This window comes from Carettochelys insculpta, chromosome 6, assembly GCF_033958435.1.
Source record: "Carettochelys insculpta isolate YL-2023 chromosome 6, ASM3395843v1, whole genome shotgun sequence".
Taxonomy (NCBI): Eukaryota; Metazoa; Chordata; order Testudines; family Carettochelyidae; genus Carettochelys; species Carettochelys insculpta.
Window position 1 is genome coordinate 57,459,166 of NC_134142.1, and position 25,261 is coordinate 57,484,426.

Consider the following 25,261-nt stretch of genomic DNA (forward strand, 5'->3'; position numbering starts at 1 on the left):
ACTTCTCCTGGTGGGTAATTCAGGTTTATGGACCACTGCAATGAATCTCTGTAGATGTCTGGAAAATACTAAACAATCTCATTTGTGTTCAGCAAATAATTTGGTGCCATCAGAAGGTAGATCTTTGACCATATTCTGGACTGCCTTAAGAAATCCTGGCAGCTGAGGTCAGGAGGCCTCTCCTCATAACTATCATGATAGAAATTGATTGAACAATACCAACACCATCAGGGCTATGTCTATACTAGAGGGTTTTGTCAACAAAACTGGCATGTCCATTCATTCTTTGGCAAAGTGATTATCCAGTTTGTCCAATATACATAGCATATGGGCATTGCTGCCAGTGTGCTGGACAATCACTCCACTGAAGAATGAATGGACACAAATCAGACGTTAGGAACGTGAATACACATAAACCTGTCAATGAGCATTTCAATGAAGCAGACCATAGCATTCAAGGTGTGAAAACCTATATTCTAAAACAAAAAGGTTACGTCTACACTAGCAGCATCCATCTACAGAAATTACTGTCAGAAGAAATGTTCCAACAAAACTTCTGTTGAGATTGCATCTATATATAAAAGCAGATTGATCTTTTGATCCACTCTGTCAACAAAAGGGCCTTTTTTGTTGACAGTTTCTGTCTACAAAACACATTTTGTTTGTAGATGCTTCACAGGGGTTTTTCAACAAAACACCAGTTTTGTCTACAAAACACTCTAGTATAGTTGTAGCCAGAGACTTTGGCTGGGTCTACACTACAGAGTTTTTTTGTTTTTTTTTGACAGAAGTGGCCTTCTGTTGACAAAACTCACAGAGCATCTACACACAGAATCTTGACAAAACCCATCATTTGATTCAACAGTGTTATCCCTCTCAGCTTTCAGGAATAACACTCTGTTGACAGAGTTCTGTGAACAAAAGTGTAGTGTAGACCCTTCTGTCAACAGAGAGGGTCCTCCACAGTACCGGCCAGCTGGGACCAGGAGTTGCTCTCTCCACCACAATCAGGGCTCTATGCTCTGGTCCTCCAGTAGGCCTTAAAGGAAGCCCCATTCCAGGAAGCAGACAGTGTGGAAGCACCCAGCCTCCATGCTGTCTACAGCCACACCCCAGCACCCAACCACAGCAGCCAGAGTGATAGCCCAGGCTTCCAGAGACGCCGCTCTGGCCCTCCAGGGACACAGTGCCCATCCCGCCCAAGAAAAAGTGGGTACCATCATGGTCTAGGGTAGAAAGATTTGCTGACCCTGTAGGATGACAAGTCTGTGCTGCTGGACACTGCAGCCAGGTAGCACAGTGCCCTGAGGTATGCCCTCATTGCTGAAGCCCTGGAGGAGTGCAGCTACCCTGCCTGCACTTTGGAACAAATGTGGGCAAAGGTGAAAGAGCTCCATCAGGGCTATATGAGGATGCAGGGCATGAGGTAGCAGTCAGGGGCAGCCACAGCCCTGGGCCCCCTCTATGAGGAGCTCCACCATCTCCTGGGGGATGATGATAGCTTCCCTGTGAGGGAAGACTGGACACCAGCAAGGTAGAGCCCCTCATCCCAGAGCAAGCAGAAGCCAGACCTGGAGCCCCAGCAGGTTCCCATCACCAGGGGGACTTAGACACTTCAACAGAGGGGCCAGAAATGGAGGGAATGTTGCTTGGCCAAGCTCATGGGCCACCTGGACACACTGATGGGAAACCAAACAGGTCCAGGAAGCCCAGGCACCCACGTCCCGTCCACACCATCCCCCTGCCCTCGCTGTCCCTGCTGCCCCCACACCCATCCACCCTGCCCCTTCCTCTGTCCCCTGCCCTGTCATCCATCCCCAGGTGGTCCTTGACCTGGCAGGCTGGATAGTGTCCACCATTAGCACCCAGGCCCCATTCCTATTCCAGCCCCCATTGTGCCCCCAGGACCCTCAGCCCTTCAAGTCCCGCTGCTGACTCCAAGCCTGCCAAAGCCCTCACAATTCCTGCACATCCCTCTCCTCCCAGCTCCTTCCCATCCTCAATGTGGTCCCTAAACTCAGGGCAGAAGGGGACTGCATGGACACTGTGGGTCCCAGCCCCCTACCCTCTCCAATTATTTTCTGCTAATGCCCCCCCATTCTTTCCATATGTAAATAGTTACTTTTGTTGAAGGTTTCTGCACAGTTCTTGTCCAAGGAGCATATTTTCTGTGATATGTAAGTGATACATTGTATGCAGTAAACAATGGGTTCTATAACCCCCTCCTTCACCGCCGCATCCCTTGTCATTGGTGCAGGGAGTGAGGGCTGGATGGATGTTTGGGACCTGTGGTTGGGAAGAGGCAGGTCATTGGGGGCCACGGGCAAAGCGCTCCTATAGGGCTTCCCATATCCACACCCCATTGCAGTTGGCCTGGTGGTTGGGTGCTGCACCCAGCTCCTCATATGTGGAGGCATGGGTGGACAGTCAGCCCTGGAGAAAGTCTTTGTTTTTGCTCCCCACTATATTGAGGAGAGCACAGCAACTGCCAATGACATATGGGATGTGCTGCTCCCCAGTGTTCAGGCATGTTAGCATGCATCTAAATCGACCCTTCAAATGTCTGAAAGCAAATTCTACTGGCAGCCGGGCCGAGTTGAGGCAGGCATTGAATGTTTCCTTGGAGGTGTCCAGGTGCCCAGTATATGGCCACATGAGCCAGGCAGGATAAGGTATGCTGCATCCCCCATGATACAGTGCAACATGGTGCTGTCCCCCACAGGCATCTCCCATTGTGGCACATATGTGCCCTCCTCCATCTTCTGGAAGAGGTTTGAGTTTCTAAAAACTCGCATATCATGGACCTGGCCCGAGCAGCCAATGCAGATGTTGGTGAAGCTTCCCTGGTGGTCCACCAAGGCCTGCATGATGACTGAGTAGTACCCCCTGTGGTGATTCATGAATGGGGCTGCACTGGGGTCTGCGGCACAGATGGGGATGTGTGTCCCATCAAGTGCACTGATGCAATTTAGGAATCCCAGGGCCATGAAGCCAGCCACAACTGCATCCACATCCCCGAGCTGGACAACCCTCTGCAACAGGATGTCATTGATGGCCTGGACATCCTGCAAGGGGCAGAGACTGGGCATACACATAAGGGCCTCAGAGGGTGGCCATAGCCCTCTGTCCCCCCCCCGGGGACCTCCTGCCCTCCCCTAGGGCCACCCCCCATGACTGGTACGTGCTATGGTGGGAGAGTGCATTCCCCCAGGGATAGGGCTCTCCTCTCAGTCCCCCCCTTTCTCCATCCTCTCCCTAGGAGTCCCCCCCAAAGCAAGCCCCACCCCTGCTACCCTGGAGAACCAAGGTGCCTTATCAGTATGACTACAGCCCTGACAGTGGACCTGACTCCCAACCGAGTAGTAACAGTCCAGGGTGGCAAGCTTCCATAGGGCCATAGCCTCATGTTTCTCAATGGGGATGGAAGGGGCCATAACTCTATGTCCTCCCACGTAAGGTGCGGGCGAGCCAAGCATGGAGCTCAAGGAATGTGGCTTTGCACATACGAAAGTTCTGGACCCAGTGCTGGTCATCCCATTTGCCCAGGATGACCTGAACCCACAAGTTGGCACTGGCTGGGTACCCACCCGATGGTCGGGGCAGGAGACACCACCAATATGCTGGGCTCAGGGCCAGTGATGGTGGAGAGATGGGTGATTGCAGCTGCCAAGATAAGCAGCAGCTGCTGCAGCTCCTCCAGGGTACAGGGCATGTCTGGGGCCTGGTCCAGATCCATGCCTGAGTGCTTGAAGCAAGGGACTGCCTCAGGCCTCGTGTTCTTGCTGCTCCTGCCTGTGTTGTTCCTGGGAATGCACAGGTTCTGGGCTGCAGGGAGTGGCTGTTGGGGAGGGGCCCTTTAATGGCGCATGAGGCTAGCCAACCCAGAAGGGCTTACTGTCCATGTGACCACCATCCTGTGGGCTTGCGCATGCCCTTCTGTTGACAGAGCTGCTCTGCGGATGCACTCTGTCAACAGAGTGGATGGGTTTTTTGAGCCACCCTTGTGCATGGATGCTATCTGTCGACCAGTTTGATACTTCACACCTTGGTCTCAACAAAGATACAAGTTTCCTTACTCATTACAAGGACAGTTTCCCCCATTTGATATTCATAGTGATTGCAGGCAACACACCTACCTTAACAGACACTTGCAGTAAGTAATTTTCTTCCCCCTCTGCGTCTGTCCTATGTACCTGATTCGTCAGTTTTCATTTAATTTTTTTCTATCTTTCTGTTAAATTCTTGCTGTGTCAGAATTTTCCAGATCTGAAGAAGTGGGTCTGTCCCACTTAAGCTCATCACCTAGTAAATTATTTTGTTAGTCTTTAAAGTGCTACAGGACTGCTTTTATGTCCTAGGAAATCAGGATATCTGCTCAACTTAGCGATATAAACACTAGCACAGAGCATGAGACTGAGCAACATTCATGCACAGGCTGAAAACACGCTGCTATGAGATACCTCTTATCAAATGTGCAGGGGCTGCAAGTATACATAGGGTGGAGCATCCACAGGGCCACTAATTGAAGAAGACATTAAATCAGTTATCCATTAATTTTGGGTGCCCAGTTTGAGATAATGGCCACAAACTTCAATCCAGGCAGCACACTGCCAACATGACAAACTGGGGAACACAAAAACCTGCATGTCCCCCCAGCACCAGTAATTACTCATTGAAATTCCTGGTTTTGGGCTGTGAAATTTCATCCAGCTCACCCAAAGTAATACTCTGAGTTTCTCTCAGAATTGTTGACACAGACATAAAAAATGCAGGTTTGATCAGACCTGTCAACCCTTCCACAAGATGCTCACCTGAATGAAGAAGTTCAGTTGCAACCAAAAATGCCACAAGATTCCACGACTCAGTAACTGGTTTGAATCTCAAGATGTCATTTTTCACAAAGTGTTTAACAAAGTGATGGATGTACCAATCTGGGCCAAAGGGCAGTCGAATGAAAATCACCCTGACCCTGCTGAGTTACATGTCAGTGCTCTTCAGGTGTTTTCTTGCACGGCAAAGAAGCCCAGACAGTAATACTGCTGGGGGAAGAGTCAAATAATGTAGCAAAAACAGCTTGAATGCTTCAGCAGCCTGCAACAGAGGTCCTAAAAGCAGTGCATATTTTTGATCCTGAAAAAATGCACCTGCTGATGATGTATTTAACCTCACTTAGTGAAATTCCTGGCTTTGAAAAGAATTGCAGTCCAGAAACGCCTGCCTATAAAAGTACCGTGAAAGAAGCAGACTGTAGTTTTCCTGTGCTGTGGTTCTGGAATTCAGTGGAAGGCAGAATCCCCCATCTTGCACGGCTAGCTTGGCGCTGTCTGACCGTTCCACTAAAGTCTGTGGGATGCAGAGAGCGTGGTTTCTAACCATGGGCAGGTGTTTTCAGTTCAGAGACAGGGAATGAAGAGAGAGAGACAGACAGTTTCTGGGAGCTCCGTGCTGACATTCAGTTAATATCTGAAATCAGACCTGATTTTCCTTCACTTTTTTTGTTAAATTAAGGTTGCAGGGCACAAGTTCAAGGCCACCAATTGAGATCACTACCCTACAAAACAGTCTCAGATGCCCATATCTACGAATCAGGAAGCTGAGCTCTCACTGTTATTTGCTGCTGTAAAGTGTCAATAAATAAATCCTGCCAAGGTTCACATGACGTCTTTCTAACTGAAACAAGGTTACAATTACATGTGGAAGGTGGGCACACCCTGTACAATGATACTCTTCTCCCCCTGCAGCTGCAATGCAACAGGGGCAAGATGTGAATGTGGGACAGTGGGTACAGAGCTTTCTGCAGAGAGAAAAAGTGTTAGTCCTGACCAGCTGGGGAGGGACAACTACTGGGGTGCTCCTCGCATAACAAAGGAGATCAGATGCAATTCTACCTCTGGGGACCTCCTATGGCTGCAGTAAGCTCTGTGGTTGCTGCCTGGGAGTCTAACTCTGAAGGCAGCGCAGAAGTGAGGGCGGCAATCCCATAAAATCCCCTACAATAGGTTTATGACCTCTTCCCAATCCTCTTTTGCGTCAGGACTCAACGGTTACAATATCATAAAATTCAGGTTTAAACAGCTGAAAACATGACATTTACCTACTTTCAAAACTTATAGTAGTGACATTGGCCACAATGGACTGTGAATCTGGTGGGGCCCTATTCATAGCAGTCTCCAATCAACCATCAATTCTGAAGCATTTTGAATTTTTACTTAAATGACATGTTAAACATGCATCTAAAATAATCCTCTAAATACTCCAAATGCAAAACTCCAACACCCTGAAATTTGCAGCCCTAGCTGAAAGACATCTTGGTCTAGATGATTTCATTGCTCATGAGCACTTGAAAAAGGAGCTCAGGAAGTAACACAAGGAATCAGTTAAAAAGATAAAAACATCTTTGAAATGAACTCATCAGCTTCTATAGCAAAGATTCAGAATATATCTTTTCTCAAGGCTGCATAAAAGTTTATTTTTTTAAAGTTTTATTTTTTGTTACAATAAGAAGTGCTGTACTCTTATGATACTGTGAGATTCTCAAGCCCAGAATAGTAAAATGTGCACTAAGACAAGCATGAGGTAAATGTTTGCCTAGACAGATTTGTCTAGGTTACTTTAAAAGAGGGATGTGGAGTGTTGGGAGGGTGAGAAGGGGAATGAAAAAGAAGAACTAACAGCTCTACATAAATCCACCATAAGCCTTCCATTACCATCAACTAACACACAACACTGTCACTAAGTAAAATAATTCCCTGTTGGACTGCAAGGAGCCCACCATGATTGATCCATTGGAGCTAGATAGCAGACATTTGGGATTTCAGAGAGACAATGAAAAACACAAGATGATATAAGGAGATCATACTGTCTGTAAGATTTTCAAGTTCTACTATGAACTGGTAACTAACCATTTACCAGAGACTTGTTCTTCCCAAAAGATACACTATAATTTCACCATAAATAACTGGGATCAATGCAGAAATCACTGCAAAAAATTACACAGCCTCTGCATTGTAGGCAAAAGTCTTTGGACAACGTGAATCTGATTGGTGGTATGTCTTGTGCACAATAACAATGAACATAAATACAATTATATCATAGTTTTAGGCAAAAAAAATCACAAAAAATACCTGGCATGAATAAATTAAACTACATAATTTCATTGTAATTCACACATCTACAACTAAGCTCCAAAATAATCACTTATTACGAACTTTGGTGCCACCAAGCTTGAAATAAGTTAACTTGAAATAATTCATGCAATTTGCACTGCGCAAATTGCATAAGTTATTTCAAGTTACGGCTCCAGTCTAGAGGGGACCTGTGAAAAAAACAGTAAGGTTTTCCACGAAAAGTGAATCTCATATTATTTGCCACCTGTTGTGCAGGCATGTAATGCGATCCAAAAATAGGTTCTGAACAAGAGTAAATTAAAAAAATACAGCAGAGGACTATTGTATTAGCCATAACAAGTTAGGATTCATGGTTTGTTTACCAAAAGGGGTACATGAAGACAGCACAGGAATACGTGTTTTCTCTTCAGAATAGATGACTAACGCTCCCCATATTTTGGTCCAATATACCTGAATTTCAGTGACATAACATGTATGAGCTTGAGTAGGAAATGTAAATAAAAGGAAAATATTTGCCTAGTTTCTTTATACAGCCTCTATTAATGGCATTTATGTTCAAGAATCTTTGAAGTCTGTATTTTCCAACTTGATAGTAAATGTTTTCTTGTTGATCAAGTCGAGAAATGTAGAGTAAATCCTCCCTTTCAGTATTTGACTATGCAAAAGCAAATATAGAAAGTGGGTATTAGGAACCTGCACTATTGCACTAATAAAGTTTACTTATAAAACTGAGTACTGAGCATTATTCATTCTCTAAATGATTTTTTTTACAGTAGAAAATGGGAGGCAGATTTTTTTCTCATACAAGCAGGTGTGTCCTGGATAAATAATAATAGTAAACATGTTACAACCCAAATAGTCTACTATCCTTAAAATGATTTTATATAGACAACAAAAGCAATCTTCTACTCTACTAACACACTACTTTGAGTTTCATCAATGTTAATGGTTATTTATAACTTGGATCATTTATTATGTTAAGACAAATAATTTCTGATCCAAAGTGTTTTAAATATCTGGAGGGTGACAAACTTATTTGTTTTTCTATGTATAACAAGAGCAAAGATTATATCCAAGGTGCCCTCTTGTGGCTTCAGCCAGGGAAACTCAGCCACATTTATGTTGCACAATATACACCTCTCCAGTTATTTTGCTTTAAAATACAATTGTCAAATACAATTTGTGTGTTTGAGATTACTCTAACTAAGAGCAGAATAGACTCTGTAGACTGTTAAGCCTGTCTTCAGCTGTGAGAATTAAACCTCCTCTCATGGGCCAGAATCAACAAGGCTTTACTCTGCACTCACTGTTTGCTAACTGTGGTCCACAGACCACTGGTTGTCTGTAGAGATGTTGTTGGTTGCCGATATGGAGATAGCAGATCACTTATTGCTGGCTCCTGTTTGTACAGAAAAAGATGAATAACCACAGAAATGACCAAAAATGAGGCGGAGCCATCCTAGGTGCCTTCATTAATAGCTACTGCTACTTAACAGGAAACATAAGAGAAAAGAGGAACCACACTCAGAGACTGCAGCAATCAGTAGGACTGAGGCCGCTAGCCCACTGCAAGAACTACTAACAGGAGAGGAGCCAGGAACTTCCAAAAGGACTAATGAGAGAGGAACGTTCAGAGGACCCAGCTGGAACAAGACAGCATGTGCAAGTTTGTGAAGGATAACCAGTGGGGCCAGCCATAGGCACTTTGCCTGCTCGGCTGGGAAATATTTTCAGTGTTGAACAACAAACCAAAACTCAAGCAAAAAACAGAACAAAGAAACAACCCACATGGGCAGCCAATCAGCGGAGAGAAAAAAAATGGCCAAAGTGGCACCGCCTCTTTGTTTGCCCCCTAAAACTGACCCTGAACATTCAACCAAAATGGCAGAGGAGCATGTCCATGACACCAAAGAAAGAGGAAAGAATGGAAAAGGGAGGCAAAACAGCAAGCAAAATTGGGAAGTGTTATAAAATTTTCCTCAAAGACTACATCAAGTCCTGCCTCACAAATAAATACAGGAAATGATTTAAAATTTTTTGCTTTAAATAGTAAATATATTTGAAGTATACACCCCACCACATACTCAAGGACATATTTTTCTTATTTTACTTTGTTTAAAATTCCCTGGGAACATGTCAGTGTTTGTTATACACATTTTAAAATAGGTGAAAAAAAATCAATGGAAAAATAACTTTACAGTTGTTTGGGTAAAATATTGGGGTTAAAGTGGGATATGGAAGGACACAGAAAAAGCAATAAATAGAGAAAAGCAAGAGTATTAAAAATTAAAAATAGTATAGTGCTGTGATTTATTTCATGAACTATACATTAACAGCATACACATATATGCTCACACGGGCGTGTGTGTATCTTTCATTATACTGCCTTATTTTAACAGACAGCCTCACATATGCACTTAGACTAATGTATGATTAATACAAACACATCTATCTAATAAAAATCTGTTGGATTTTTTTGTAACAACCAGTGTATCATCTATGTACGAGTGGTCCAAAATTTGAATGAAAAAAAAAATCAATAAGAAGCTAATAAAAGCTTTTCTAAAATATGGGAAATTTCCAGTAAAAACAAAAAGGGCTTTAACCTTTTTTTTATCAGCATAGACTCAACCATTTGTGTAATATGACATACACTCATTCCTTTAAGCTTCTCACATTCACCAGTTACATTTTTCACATTTTTTTGAAGTTTTATTTTAAATATGAAGAAAGATGGAATGCAGAGGATCCTTTGTAAAAACAGCAATGTGACGATGGTGCACGGTGGTTTGATATTTCCTTTACAAACAAAACAGAAAATCTATCTACTATTCACTACTATAACAACAATTCTTGTTTTCATATCTTCAAGTTTTGTAGGCAGTTTCCATCAAACTGTAAACCATTGTGTAAATTACTCATTTTAAATTAAAGAAATATGAACACAATAAAGAGAATGAAATTATGAAAAATAATGAGTACCTTTTTGGCCTTTGTTTTCTTTTCATAAGACTCTGATAAACATTTTCTTTTTTCCTGAACTGCATCTTTTGAAAATAAATATTCAAATTCACTAGCATCAGCTATGTCAGGTTCTTCTAATGAGTCCCATAAAGTTGGTATAGATGATTTGCTAAAAACAAAGAAAATTAAAATTTTACTATAAATATTTATAAAAATCTATTTTCATTAGATTTTAAAACCCAGAACAGCAGCTGAGTACAGCCAGCACACTGTAAGAAAAGGCAGAACACTGCACTAAAAAGTACTACAATATTCAAGTACTCATCTAAATTATAGAAGCCTACTAGTTATCGAAAAGCGCTATCTATTTTTTGTACTGCACTGCAATTTGGGTTCACCAGCTAATGTTAGGAAAATTCCTTGTGAAAGCAGTCTTTCAAAAGGATTCTCATTTAGCGAGGACATGTCTACTTTGTAGCTAGGAGGTTATTTAACAGCTTGGTAGGACAGGGTGGACAATAAGCGAGCAGGGGGCTGGATGTGGTTGACCAGGGATAGCCCCTGGCGGGCTGCCGGGTGCTTTATTTACCTAAGGTTCTGCTGGCACGGCTTCTCACCCCCCCACTGGCCATAGGTTCAATATTTCTGACCAAAGGGAGCTGCTAGAGGGCCACCACTTCCTGCAGCTCTCATTGGCCGAGAACAGCAAACTTTGGCCAATGGGAGCAGTGAGTGGCCATACCTGTGAATGCTCAAGTACATAAAGCATCTATCTGGTTCACCCCGCCTTATATGGATGGAAATATTGAAGCCTTGTGTTCTTCTGGCTGATCTACTTAGAACAACAGAATGTACTATGCAAATGAAAAATTAAAAAAAAAATAGTGGGCCAAACTTTTCCAAACCTCAAGGGAAAATATGGATTGAGTTTTGTGTTATTTTTAATTGGAGTTCAGTTAACTTCAGATTAAATGAAAATGACTACATGCTTTCTATTCACTGTTGTGACAAGTTTCAGAAACTGGAACAGGGGTCTACTAGCATTCTGGCTCCCTTAACACAGTAAATTTTTAAAGAGAAGATAGTTTCACTCTCCCACATCCTCCAGTAATGACCTGGAATGTGCAGATCTCCATCTCGTTAGTGTTTAAATATGAGGATGTGTGAGTCCAACTTTCCTGGCTTTATCCAAATTTTCAGAAATCAAATACGTAATGCAACAAACACAACTACTCAGTACTGAATACTTAGAAAAGGAAGTAGTGGGATAAAACTATCCCCATCCTGTCCTTACAAATTTAAACTTACTAAATAGAAGCTGAGTCCATATCTTCCAGCAGGTGTCACTAAGAGGCAAGGGCATTATTAATAGTTATGAAATAATGTGGAATTGCTGTGGAGGGGAAAAACCTATGTAAACATGCACACAGCTGCTGTCACCAAATGATTATGCTGATGAGGTGCAATATATAGCAGAATTTAATATACAGTCATGTATGGCGGGAAAAGAAATAAACTAAAAGCATGCAAATGATTATTTTCTACCCATTTGTGATTCATTTACCATGTGACTGTGTATCTGATGGGATTGCCAATACTTTCGTAATTGGATATCAAGATCTTTCTAAAAGATATAGGGTAGCACAAACAGAAGTTATGGACTGGATGCAGAAATCACTGGATGAGGTTCTATAGCCAGTGAATGCAGGAGATCACAATAGGTGATTACAAAGTCACTAAAATCTATTTTTAAGTACCATTTACATACTATACACCATACCTAATACTAACTTGTAATTTTGGGAATACAGCCCAGAAAACATGAAACTCGCCATCCCAAAATATTTTATTTCCTGTTGTTGGAAATTCTTTTCACTGTAAAGTGAACTGACATTCTAGTAATCACATTATTTTTCTGCCAAATATTTCATCCTGATGATCCCAAATTATATTATTTGTCTTATACTAAAATTAAGGTTATAGAACTACTGATTCCATCAGATGCCTCACAAAAAAAAGGATGCTCTCATCAGAATAAATTCAAAAAGATTTAAATAAGTAAAATTCTTTCAGATTGAAGCACATTTAAAAACTTTATCAGATGTTCGGAAACTTGGTCATGTGATTTTAAAATGAATAAAACCAAAATAATTTTAACAGTAGACAAAATTATTTAATGTCTTCTACAAAGCTAAACCTTTTATTGTAATGTATAAAATCAAGATTAGAGAGTATCATGTCTGTGATACTTTACTGATTTTACTACATGCTTACTCCAAACTTATATGTACAGGCTGAACCTCTCTAACCCAGCTCTCTTGGAACCTTACAGGTGCAGGACAACAGAATCTGTAAGACCATGGGAATTTATGTTGTCTAGCAGTATTATCAACATTTCCACTGCTTTCTGGGCTCTTAGAAAACATTTAGAGGTAAATTATAGTTAAATAACAGCACAGAACACCGAGAGCCAGGAATGGTGACTAGAAACATACTTTATGGGACCACACAAAACATGGCCACACCCATGATAAGTGGTCATCCAGCTAACTAAAACTGCTGGATTATGGGGTTTGCCAGATGAGAGCATTCCGGATTAGAGAGATTCAACCTGTACGTAGGTTGTTGAAGCTGGAAGGAACCATGGTGACCTTCTAATTTCACCTCCTGCATTACACAACCATACAAATTCACCTCAATTCCTGTTTGAGCTAGGAAAACTCTGCTTCAAAACAAAAGGGAATCCTCCTCTTTTGCTAAGTCATATGGAGGTCTTTGCTACTGTAATTAACCACAATAAATGACAGAGCATAGAACAGAACTGGAGAGTAATTTTCAGAACATGAACTCAGAACAGAACAAGTATCTGTATCTTTCTATGTTTTCACCAATTGGTGTTGTAAACAGATCTGTACAGGAAAATTCCCATTCGTCAAATCTAAATTTTACCTGAAAATGTCAGATTTGATGAACTTTTGACAAACAAACTCCTGGCAGGTTGCTGGGAACACTAAGGCTTCCAGGGTCAGAGAGGACAGTCTTATCAGGCAGATTGCCTTAGAGTTGCAGCCCTATGGGGAGTGTCCCTAGGCTACCAGACTTCCAGGCCAGCTGGCAGCCCAGAAATTCTACGCATATACTTAACACATAATGTCCCCTTGTCTCCTGCAGAACTATTCACAGAAGTTACACATGGATACCTAGCTTCAGGATTGGGACCATTGAAGGACAACATACTCCTTGTCCTAAGATCATATAATCTAAAATGACAAGACCAATAACCAATAACCTACAAACCTCACTGAACTGACATTGGCTGAACAGCCTCGGCTTTTAATTCAACCCTGTGCCTATTTGCTCTATTTGTAAATCTTGCCTACAAACTACCACTTTTCTTTTAACCTTTTGCAAATTTTAGTTATATTTTTCTATTTTAAAAGCCACTGGTTATTATCTATTTTTGTGCTTTATTAAAGCAAAACCTATCTTCTAATTTAAAAAAAAAATCCTTTCATAGTCTTTTTCTTCTGGTTCTCTCTTACACTCTTCTTTGTCTCTGTTTTTTTAAATCATCATAATCTGCAGCTCATCTTTATGATATATAAATTACACCCAAAATGAATAAATAAAACCCCCTCTTTACCTGGTGTCTTTGATTTGTATTCTAGTCCAGTACAAAGGCTTCATGGGGCAGTTAGGTTCAATAGCAGGCTTTCGAGGACCTTGGTTTGAAGAAAAAGTGCTATTGAAAAAGAATCCAGGAGGTGGAGGTGGAGGAGGTGGCCCGTTTCCCAGTGGAGGTGGCCCACAGCCCGGCAGGGGTGGTGGAGCAGGAGGACCAAAACCTGGGAGTGGTGGTGGTGGTGGTGGTGGTGGCGGCGGCAGCAGGGTTTGAGGACTCCCGCAACCAGAAGGAAGTGGAAGTGGCAGTGACCCAGATCCCAACTGGAATGTTAACGGAGTGGATGCTGAACCTGATTGCAAGAGAGGTGGTGGGGGGACTAAAGCTGACAGTGAAGGTTCACGAAAAGGAGGTGGTGGGGGTGGTGTTAGTGATACCAACATTGGTTTCTGTTCACAAGATGAGAGGTTTTCTGAAGTCTGGGTAGAGTGATCTGGTTCCTTGTTGCCATTTGGGGCAGAATTTCTGCGATTTAAGGAAAAAATATTACGTTTTTTAGGTACCATTTGACTACTCTTCACGGGTTTATTTTCTTCTTTATCAGGCTTTATGAAGGTTTCTCTGTCAGTTTGTATATATACATTCCTGTAAGTCTTTGGTGGGTTATAGTCTTCAGTGGACACACAGACATCCTTTGTTTTATTGTTTCTTCTGTTTAATTTGTTTTCCAGCTCATCCTTAAGATTTGCAATGGTTTCCTCTAGCTTTGAAGTTGACTCAGCATGCTCTCCTCGAACATGGAAGATCTGGAGTTCAAATTGAGACTGTGGAAAAACAACAAAAAACACCATGTAAATACTGTGTGTAATTAGGTATTAGATAAGGATGTGACATGCTTTATGCAGATATAACGATTACTAAAAGAGAGGAGAATTTTACAGGTCTTGGAGTTCCATACTTCCTTCATTCTTTTATGAAAATTCCTATTAAATTAAATTTATGAAATGTAAAAAAAAAATGTCCTTGGTGACAGATGTTGAATGAATAATTACTCCGAATTCAAACACACACACACACACACCAGTTTGCAAGGTAAGGCCTATCTGTAACTTGCCTTAATGAAAACATGTCAGGTCCCCTCTCTCAGCTCGAAGCAGCCACGTCAGTGTTTTCAAATTCTTGTATCCAGAACCAGGTTCAGGGGGTAGGCACAGCATCTGAATACCAGATGCGCCTTCCAGGGAACAAATGGGTAGGAAAAAGAAATCACCAGTGTTCCACTTTCCCCAAGTACTATCTGCAGAGCTGGTGGGCTGCATACGGTAAAGAAAACTGAACCTCTTCAAGGGCTAAAGTAAAATACCTCCTTTCACTTTCCCTCCACAAGAGCATGGAAAGATACGTGGAGCCAAGTAATTCAGTCTAACAATAAATGAGTGCTATCCAGCTGCATTAAAAAAATCTTTTGCCTATATATGAAACTTTAGAATCCTTTCTCCATTTTATTCTTTTAACCGGTTCTTCTCAATTGGCCTTGGTTTCATGTTTCACCTTCATACATTTGCTTTGACTGTACATTATCATTAACATTTATTTCAGCTGGTTTTCTTTTTCTGTTCACTAATTTTAATTTTTGTTGGGGTGCTTTTGCTTGTTTGTTGGTTTTATTCTTTGCTGATTTTATCTTAAAATCAATAATGTGTTTTTGTAAATTATTTAAATTTAAATTATTCATATTATTATTTATATTATTGACAATGTTTAATTACAAATATCTGGTTAAAGGGGTCCTAGATTTCATGTCACATTCACCGTATTTTGTGCTAACTCTCACAGATACACAGCACGTGCTTAACATACTGAGAAATTAGAGTACAATCGAACATTAAAGCAATGAGGGGTCCTGTGGCACTTTAAGGACCAACAGATTTATTTGGGCATAAGCTTTAGTGGGCAAAAGACACACAGATATCTCAGAAAATCTTTTAGTCTTTATGGTGCCACAAGACTCCTTGTTGTTTTTGTCAACACAGACTAACACAGCAACCCCTCTGATACTTGTCACCAATTTGAAGAAGAACTGAAAAATTATTTTTCTAAACTCTTTATATAAAAATTAAAACTCCTTCCTAACAAGCAATACTAACGTAAATTTAAAACCGTTTCCTTTATGTGTAAATTTTTGTTTAAAGATTTAAAGTGCCATATTTTTTCAAAAGGCAATTTAATCTATAGATAATAAAAATCAAACTTTGACATGAAAGGGGTATTAAAGAGAATTTATTGTGATAAGTACAAATGATAGACTTTTTAAAAAAATCTAAGCAAAGAAGAAATACCAAATTTCACATCACAAATTTTTGTTCTTAATGCTATGGAAATAAATGGATGCTTTAAATGGATGTAGTGTTGCACACGCTCTAAGGCAGTGTTTCTTAAACTTTTTGAGACCACGGAACACCAAGCAATAATATTTTTTTATGCAGACACCTATGAAAATTTTCTTCAAAAAAACTGTTGTCACACAAAAAAAAATCACCCAAAAAAAACCTAACATACAGTAAGTTCATCAGGTATCATAGCTATGAAGAAGTAACACTGTTTCTGGTTTTAATAACAGAAAATATAGATCATCAGTGTATGATATCAAAAAATGTCAGATGCTCGAGGCACAGCTGCGAGTTATTCATGGAACACCAGTGTTCCACAGAATATTGTATTATAGCAACAAATTTGATAAAAACTGAAAATGTGCGATCAGTCAAACATTTCTGTGAAATTCATCACTATCTGATTATTTAACGAAAAAAGGAAAAAAACCCACTTCTTCTCCCTGTCACTATTGAAAATCTCACATAAACACACTGCCATCAAAATTTTTTGATACATAATTCAGTCCGCCAAACAAACAAAGAAATAAAGTAATAAGTAAGAAATAACAGAACATTTTTGCAGCTATTTTTCCTCTGGACTTTTAAGGTTAAATTGTAAGGAACAGAATTCCCAAAACTTTGTATTTTCTAAATATTTTACTATAGAGGTAGGCATCCTTCAATCCCGAGGGATCATGGGTTTGCGCATCAGTTGGACTGATTCAAGCAGCCTCTTCTGTGGCTGTGCAATCCAGCCCGGGAGTGGCAGTCCTTTCCGCACTGTGAGCAGCAGTAGGCAGATGTCGGTCTGGTATCACCGGCACAGATCTTCCTGAGGGCTCTCCTGTCTTCCGCTTCCTTCACCAAGGTAGTTTCATACATATCAAGAGCTTCCTTCACTCCCTGTTTCCAGGCACGCCTGTCTGAGGTGAGCGAATGCCAGGTGTTCACACTGATAGAGAGAGCACTGAGGTCACGCTTGCACGTGTCCTTGTAGCGCAATTTATGTCACCCTTTCGGCCTCTTTCCAGACGCCAGTTCGCTGAAGAGGAGGTCCTTCGGTATTCGGCCATCCGTCATGCATGAGACATGGCCCAGCCAGCGCATACGTCTCTGTCTGAGGAGGGTGAACATGGAGGTGGTGCCTGCCCTCTCAAGCACTGCGCTATTGGGGACCTTGTCCTGCCATGAGATACCAAGTGTGCGCCTAAGACAGCGCATGTGGAATGTGTCGAGCCGCTGCTCTTGTTTTGAGCGCAAAGTCCATGTTTCACTGGCGTACAGCAGTGTGCTCAAAAAACAGGCTGTGTAGACCTGTACCTTGGTGTGTACAGTGAGCTTATTGTTAGCCCCTACTCTCTTCGTCAGCCTGGAGAATGTTGTGGCGGCTTTTCCAATGCGCTTGTTGATCTCGCTATCAAGTGACAAGTTGTCTGAGATCGTCAAACCTAGGTACACGAACTCACGGACGACTTCCAGTTCATAGTCTAGCACACTGATAGATGGCTCGTTACCCATGTTTTGGCCCATCAGGTGGGTCTTCTTTAAGCTGATTGTGAGGTCAAATTCCACGCATGCATCCGCAAAGCGATGTATGAGTGACTGCAGTTCCTGCTGAGTGTGAGCAGCAATAGCTGCATCGTCAGCAAAAAGGAACTCCCTTAGATGCTTTGTAAGCACCCTGGTCTTCACTCTAAGCCTCGACAGTTTGAAGAGGTTGCCGTCCGTTTTCATGCAGAGAGAGATGCCCTCTGTAGCAGTTCCGAAGGCATATTTGAGCAAAACTGCAAAGAAGATGCCGAACAGTGCTGGAGCTAGCACACACCCCTGCTTCACTCTGCTGAGAATCTCAAAGGATTTGGATGTGGATCCGTCGTATACAATGGTCCCCTTCACGCCTTCATGAAAGGCCCTAATAATGTTGAGCAGAGTTGGGGGACAGCTGATCTTAGCCAGAATCGCGAACAGACCTTTTCTGCTGACGAGGTCAAATGCCTTGGTCAGGTCGATGAAGGCTATATACAGAGGTTTGTTCTGCTCCCTGCACTTTTCTTGTAGTTGCCTAACAGAGAAAACCATGACTGTGGTGGACCGTTCAGCTCTGAACCCACACTGAGACTCAAGGTAGACTCTGCAAGAACATTGAGCCTCTTCAGAACAACACGTGCAAATAGCTTCCCCACGGTACTGAGAAGGGAGATGCCACGATAGTTGTTACAATCTTTTGTCACCCTTGTTCTTGGAGACAGTAATGATGTTAGTATCCCTCATATCTTGCGGTACACTGCCTTCTCTCCAGCATTGGCAAAGTATTCCATGCAGCTCTGAAACTATGGTACCGTTGGCGCATTTGAGGATTTCTCAGGGAATACCATCTTTCCCAGGGGCTTTTCCAGAAGAGAGTGCTTTTAGTGTGTCACTGAGTTCCTCCAAGGTGGGCTCAGCATCGAGTTCAGTCATGGTGGGCAGAGGCTTGATGGCATTCAGGGCTCTCTCTGTAACTACGGTCTCTCTGGCGTACAACTGTGAGTAGTGTTCCATCCAGCATTCCATTTGCTTGGTTCTGTCCTTCAAGACCTTGCCTGTGGCCGACTTAAGTGGGGCAGTCTTTCTTTGTGATGGACCAATGGCCTGCTTGATCCCATCATACATTCCTCACATGTTACCAGTGTCAGCGACCTGCTGAATCTTGGAGCAGAGTTGGAGCCAGTAATCGTTGACACACCGCCGAGCAACCTGCTGCACTTGACTCTGAGCAGACCAGAGCACCTGCAGGTTCACCTCACTGGGAGAGGACCTGTATGCAGCCAGTGCCTGTCTCTTCTTCTCAACCAGGGGCGCCAGCACTTCAGTGTGGGCTTCAAACCAATCAGCAGACTTGACTGTCTTCTTCCCATAGGTAGATATTGCAGTATTATAGATAGTGTCCTGTAGTTGTTCCCATCTCTTGCTGATATCAGTGTTGTCCGGGTGGGGCAAGGCCTCTTCAAGTGCTCGGACAAACTCGCATACCTTTGAAGGGTCAAGAGTCTTGCCAGTGTCAATGCGCGGCCTCCCTTCCTTTTTGGAGAGAAAGAATCTTCATGGCTGGATGTGCACCTTACTACACACAAGCAAGTGGTCAGTGTCACAGTCTGTGCTGTGGTAGCTACGTGTCACCCTGACATTACCTACATGGCTGCGTTTGGTGAGGACAAGTTCAAGCTGGTGCCAATGTTTCGATCTTGGGTGTCGCCACGAAACTTTGTGCTGGGGTTTGACGTTGAAGAAGGTATTGGTTACACAGAGGTCATGTTGGGAGCAGAGTTCAAGGAGGTGCTGTCCGTTTTCATTTATCTTTCCTGTTCCAAACTGTCCCAGACAGGATGGCCAGCTGTGCTGGTCGCTGCCAACTCTGGCGCTGAAGTCACCAAGGATGAATAGCGGCTCATGGGAACGTACCTCACTGATGGCAATGCTAAGTTCATCATAGAACTTGTCCTTAACTTCCTGGGCAGAAGTTAAAGTAGGCACATAGATGCTGAAGATGTTGACCATGCCCACTGGTGTTTGAAGCTGGATTTTCAGCATTCTCTCAGTTCCCACATTTGGTGGTATGACTGAGCCAACCAGACTGTTTCTGATTGTGAAGCCAACACCATGTTCCCTGGTCTCTTCTGGAGGCTTCCCATGCCAGAAAAAGGAAAAGTCCTTCTCCCTGAGACATCCAGAGGATGACAGCCTTGTTTCCTGGAGGGCCACGATGTCCACCCGCAGTCTTCTCAGCTCGTTGTTAATGATTGCTGTCTTCCGGGGATTACCAAGGCTCTGTAGGTCTTTTGTAAGGCCTGAAGTCATGGTCCTTACTTTCCATGTGCCCGGCCTGAAGGCTGGATTATTTTGTTGCTTGTTTGTTTTGCCTGGTGTAAGTTTAATGATCCACCTGTTGGTGATTCCCTAAGCCCCACACACCGAGTGGAGCAAGTGGACCGTGGCGAGGCAGCACCTACTTGGCTGGGGGCTGCCCAGCTTGAGGTGGGCGGTAGCTGACCAATGAGTTCCGAAGACCTCTCCCACCATCGGAAGCAACCCCTGGAGCTACACTCTACGCCAATTGAGTGCGGTGGCTTACTACCGGTAACTGCTGCTTCCCGTGTTGTGTCACTGCTCAGAAAGCGATGCTGGAGTATCCTCTCCAGGGCGCAGGCCTGGGCAAGTAAGTTTGAAGAACCAGCTGACGCCTAGCAGCAGGTTCCCCCTCTCCATGCCACTGATGTAATCCAAGGGAAAGGCAAAAGCCAGTACAACTTGGCACCAATGTCGTCGCAGGAGCTTCCAGAGTGAGATTGAGCACAACCTCAAACTGCCTGAGGGGCTCCATCTCCGGATTTTTCCTCGGGGTTTACTCTCGAAGCCTGTCCCATGACTAGGTACTGCCGCAAGGCAGTGGAGGTTTTAAATCAGAGTTCCTTCTCCTAGGTGGGCGGCCTTCCCAGGCTGACGAGCCCCATCTGCCCGAAGCAACTGGTTTTAAGGCGCCAGTCACCCGCCTTCCCCCCTTCTCCTGTCAGTGCAAATAGTTTCGCCAGGCTTAGAAACTAAGCTACATGTGAAGGCCAGGAGCTGAACTTCGGTTGTCAAAGGCTATTGGAGACGCACGCTATGGGAGCATTTTATAGATCGTGGGAGCTTATCCCCACTACCACCCCCAGCTATGACAACCTTTGAAACCATTTACTATAGAGATATCTTAATAATTTATTATTCGGCAAAATCACACTGGACAAGAGAAGATGAATTCCAACAATATCACATAAGAGAAATCTGACCTGCAGAGGATCTACTCAATAGAAAAGTAAGAACAATGTGGCCTTTTATAATGATGAACTGAATTTCAAGAGAGTAAAAAGCTACTTTCTCCAAAACTGAATTTAGTTATGCCCATACTACTTACACCCCAGAAAAATACTGCTTGCGAGAAACTACAACATCACTACAATTTTATTTTAGATAACTTCATATACAGTATGAACTTACTATTTTCAACAAAGCAAATTAAAAAATTGGTTTTCAAATGCATTTTCCAGAAGCATCATGTGATTGTCTACACGATTACAGGTTGAACTTCTCTAGTCTGGCACTCTCCCGTTTGGCAACATCCTTATTCTGGTATGATTTTAGTTAGCTGAACTGCCACTTATCATGGGTGTAGCCCAGTTTCCCATGCTTCCATAAAGTTTGTTTACAGGCATCAGTCCTGGCTCTCAGCATTCCGTGTTGTTATTTAGCTCTAATATACCCTCAAATGTCTTCTAAAAGCCCAGTGTAAGCATTACTAATGCAGCAAGACAATATTGACCTCCTGTGTAAAGCATATTCTCTCTTTTGGCACCAGTCAAGTCCTGACAGTGCCAGACTAGAGAGGTTCAACCTGCTTTAAATGCCAGCTAAATAAGAAATAAAAGCTGAAAATTCTAATTTGCAATATTCTGCAAAGCAAATCAGCATAAAAATGTAGCGTCATCAAATACTGTCTGTTGAATTGCATATTACTGTCAATAATATACTTCCTGTCAATTTTAATGTGAAGACAATGCTATTGCTTTACTTATAACAAGTGATAAAACAGTACACTTTGACAAATCCCTAATTCTGCAACTGTATAACCAAAATACAAAATTATATTATGAAAGTGATTTTGAAATTGTTATAATTTTGGGCTGCAAACATTTGCCTTTCAAGGGTTTACCTAGCCAGACATCTGTGTAACATAAAGGCTATGGTTATGTCAGCAAGTTTTGCTGGCAAAACCCCCATTTTGTTGACAAAACCTATGGAGTGTGCACACACAAAATGGGATTTGTCGACAGTATCTGGACAAAAACAGAGCACTTTTGCCGGCAGTGTTCTGCCTCAAACCTTTGAGGCATAAGGCTGCTGTTGACAGATTCTGTAGACAAAAGAGCTGTGTGGACACTCTGGCGGCCTCCTCTCGACAGACAGGGCATCCACAACAATGGGCAGCCCTGTCTGCTGTGCTTTCAGGCGCCTGTTTTGCCGAGAGAGCTGCCAGGCAGTCCACTCTCCTGACTGTCTTTTGTGTGAGACTGCACTCTACCCACAGCTACGAAATCTCTTCCGACAGTGACTTCAGTTGACAGACTGCTGTAGTGTAACCGTAGCCATAGAGTTATACATCAGCAAGCTTCCCAACACTACTGTAACACAGAATGAAGGAAATGGGGGGGGGGTGGGGAGGGGTGTGTGTGAGTCAGAAAGAAAAAGAGAGAGACATGCACGGGGGCAGACAGTCATAGAGAGCACATTGCACAGTGCATTCCACCCCTCCCAGCCAGAAAGTGGCATGTACTGGGATGAGCTGGGGTTTATAAAAGTTGGAGGGGAAAGATTCCAGTGCAGGTAACACTCATGCATTTAATCCTTCTGCTGTTTTCCTCTTTTGCTTTGTATGCTATGTTCCTTTGGTAAACGAGTAAATAATACTTTGTTTTGAAAAGTGTTTTTCATTTCACAGATCAGCCAGTCACAGATTCCCAGAATAAAAGGATTTACAAGCAGCATTCCCTCTAATTTTTCTATCCATTGGTGGGGCAGCTGTGAATGTGCTCTCAGCTGGGCAGCACCTGATACTTCCCTGCGCGGCTGCCCATGTGCTCATCGTACAAGGAACACCACTTACAAGTGTCAAAGCCTGTAGGGCCTTTGTGTTAATACAAGTGGGAAACAGAAGGGGCTGTTGCACAGAGATCCAGTTCCAAAGTAGATGGATCAGGGGACTCCACTGAGAGTAACAGGTGCAGGAAGCCAGGCTTGGATGAACTTGAGAGAAATAAAATATTGGATGAAAGTGCACCTTGCCCTATAAGCACAACAAGCGTATATTAACATCTACATGAAGTCTGATTGGGCACATATTTGATTTCCCAAGGCTGGATTTAGTTCATATAAATTAACAGTGAATAACCTAAACTTGACCCTTGAATTGTGTTTAAGGCAACCGCATAGGAAAAGCATTTGAAACTAAGATGAAGCCAAGAACAATATGACCTCATGACAAAGAAGGAAAAAAAAGAAAACAAAAACATAGAACTATCTTCTCATTGTGACCTCCTGGTCCTTTCAATGATGGCCTGAAAGGAGCAGTCTCACCTAGCGGGTTCTTGGCATTACTGCCCATTATGTATAAAAAGGTTTCTGAGAAAATCCAAAGGACTGCCTGCAAGAGGGACTCTACACCCTAGAACCTGAGCAGAGTGAAGTATTTTTTCTTACTGGATCCACAGTAAACATAAGCTTTTTAAAAAAAAAAAAAAAAAGGTGGAAAAACTGATGTTGATATTGGCCTTGTTTGTGCCAACCCTGTGGAAAAAGACTATTTATTAGTAATTGGGTTTCATGAAAATTCTCTTGCAGAGCCAGGGACAATGAGATTATTTGGATTATGTGCCACAAAGTTAGGACCACACTGGAGACTAATCAGATATTTCTGCCTCGTCCCACCCTCTGTTATTTTTCTAAGTCTTACATTCCTCGGTCAATTCATGAAGTCTGACATTTTTTTAATCTGCCTCTCCTTGAGTGTTCTCTTTCCTCCATTTCAGATCTGTCCTTATGCCATGTGTAATCAACATTTATTAATTTAGGGGCTATTGCTTGCTCTAAATAGGCCACAAGCAATTTCTCATATGAAACTACAAGAGCTACATACAGTAGATGCTACGTACATTACTGGAAGTTATTGTCCTGAATACAACTTAGTTGCAACTTCTCTGAATTCAAGTTGCAAATGCACTTCTTGTTACCAAAATTCTGACTATAAAACCGATGCAGATATTTAAACATACAATTATGTTAAACTCATAAAAACGAAGGCACCCCTAAATCCAAATAAGGTCTGCAGATATTTATGCTGACAAGAAGGCAAAGAACCGAGACATTAGGCAGGGTTTGAGGTCTTTGGGAAGTTTTGTCCATGGGTGCTCCATCACTTAGTACGCCCCTGCAGCCAGCTTCCCCCTGCCACCCAGCACCTCTCCCTCTGGTGGTCAGGCCATCAACTCCTCCTCCTCCTCCTCCCTTTCACCTCCTCCCTTCCACCATGGAGCCACTCTTCCATGATGTGCAGGAGGTGTTGGGAGACGGGGAGGAGAAGGGGCGGGGTGTGCGTGGTGGAGGGGGTGGAAGTGGGTGAGGAAGATGCAAGGCAGGAAGTGGGGGCAGGATGGGGAAAGAGCTGGACAGAGGGTGGGTCTGGGGTACAGAAGTGATTGAGCATCCCCAGAGTAAGGAGGAAGCTGGTGCCTTTTATTGTTTTGCACTATTCAGAGCCAACAACAAATAGCGACAGCTGTAGGAGATAAACATGGTCTTGAAAACACAGAGCCCAGCTGTACCTTCTTGATCTCTGATTAGAGATCTCCTCAGGTAGTACCTGTAGTGTTTTGCTGTGAATCAGGGCATTCACGTTTTCATGACGTATATTGCTGTCAGCTTCCCTGTCCAACTACAGTATGTCAGCATCCTAACAGAGTGGCTCCAATTTCCTGACTAGGAATGTAAACTTATTCTGTCCTAAATGCTGTAAAGTAGTCATTATTTTGGTCCTCTCAGAAGGTGAAATGGAAGAAAACAATCAACAAATTTTAAACAAATGATCTACTGATGATTTTGTTTTGTCCTAAACTAAAAACAAACACAGTATCAATTGATACTAATAATATGATGTTAGGTTACTGTTAGGGTGAAAGTAACACTCTTACCATTTAAAAGACTGGCATCAAGAAGAAACCTGGCTCTTCCTGGAAAGCTACAGTTCTGTTCTCCTGCCAGAAAACCTTTCCACGAACGACATGCAATGACATTTAGTGGAATTGGGTCTGCAGGACAAGAGGAATTTTACAGAGACAAGACTATAGCTGGAACATGTCCATAAAACTCGCTTCAGAAGCATAGTTTATATAAACCAAACAACCTTTCTGCTTAAGAACACTGAGCTTAGAATGTCTGAACTACAGCCTTAGGAAAGTGTTTCAAAAAGTTACTGTTCAGTGAATGCATTCTCCTATTTTTAAATCACGTATTTTGTCTTGCTCGCAGATGTAGAAATGGATTTCAAACAATTTATTGGGTGTTGATTGAAAGGACTGGATAAATGCCACCACAGATGATAGGTTCAC

At 42.6% G+C, this 25,261-nt stretch overlaps 1 protein-coding gene across 2 annotated transcripts in view; it reads right to left on the bottom strand.

Annotated features, from left to right (window-relative positions):
- FMN1 (formin 1) overlaps window positions 1–25,261 on the bottom strand; it is a 360,158-nt gene that overhangs the window by 147,737 nt on the left and 187,160 nt on the right. For both annotated transcript variants that reach the window (XM_074996955.1, XM_074996956.1), the window contains exons 6-7: window positions 13,735–14,537; window positions 10,110–10,260 (exon numbers count right to left, since the gene is read on the bottom strand). In XM_074996955.1, coding sequence (XP_074853056.1) covers window positions 10,110–10,260; window positions 13,735–14,537 — 954 coding nt within the window. The remainder of the gene's footprint in view (window positions 1–10,109; window positions 10,261–13,734; window positions 14,538–25,261) is intronic.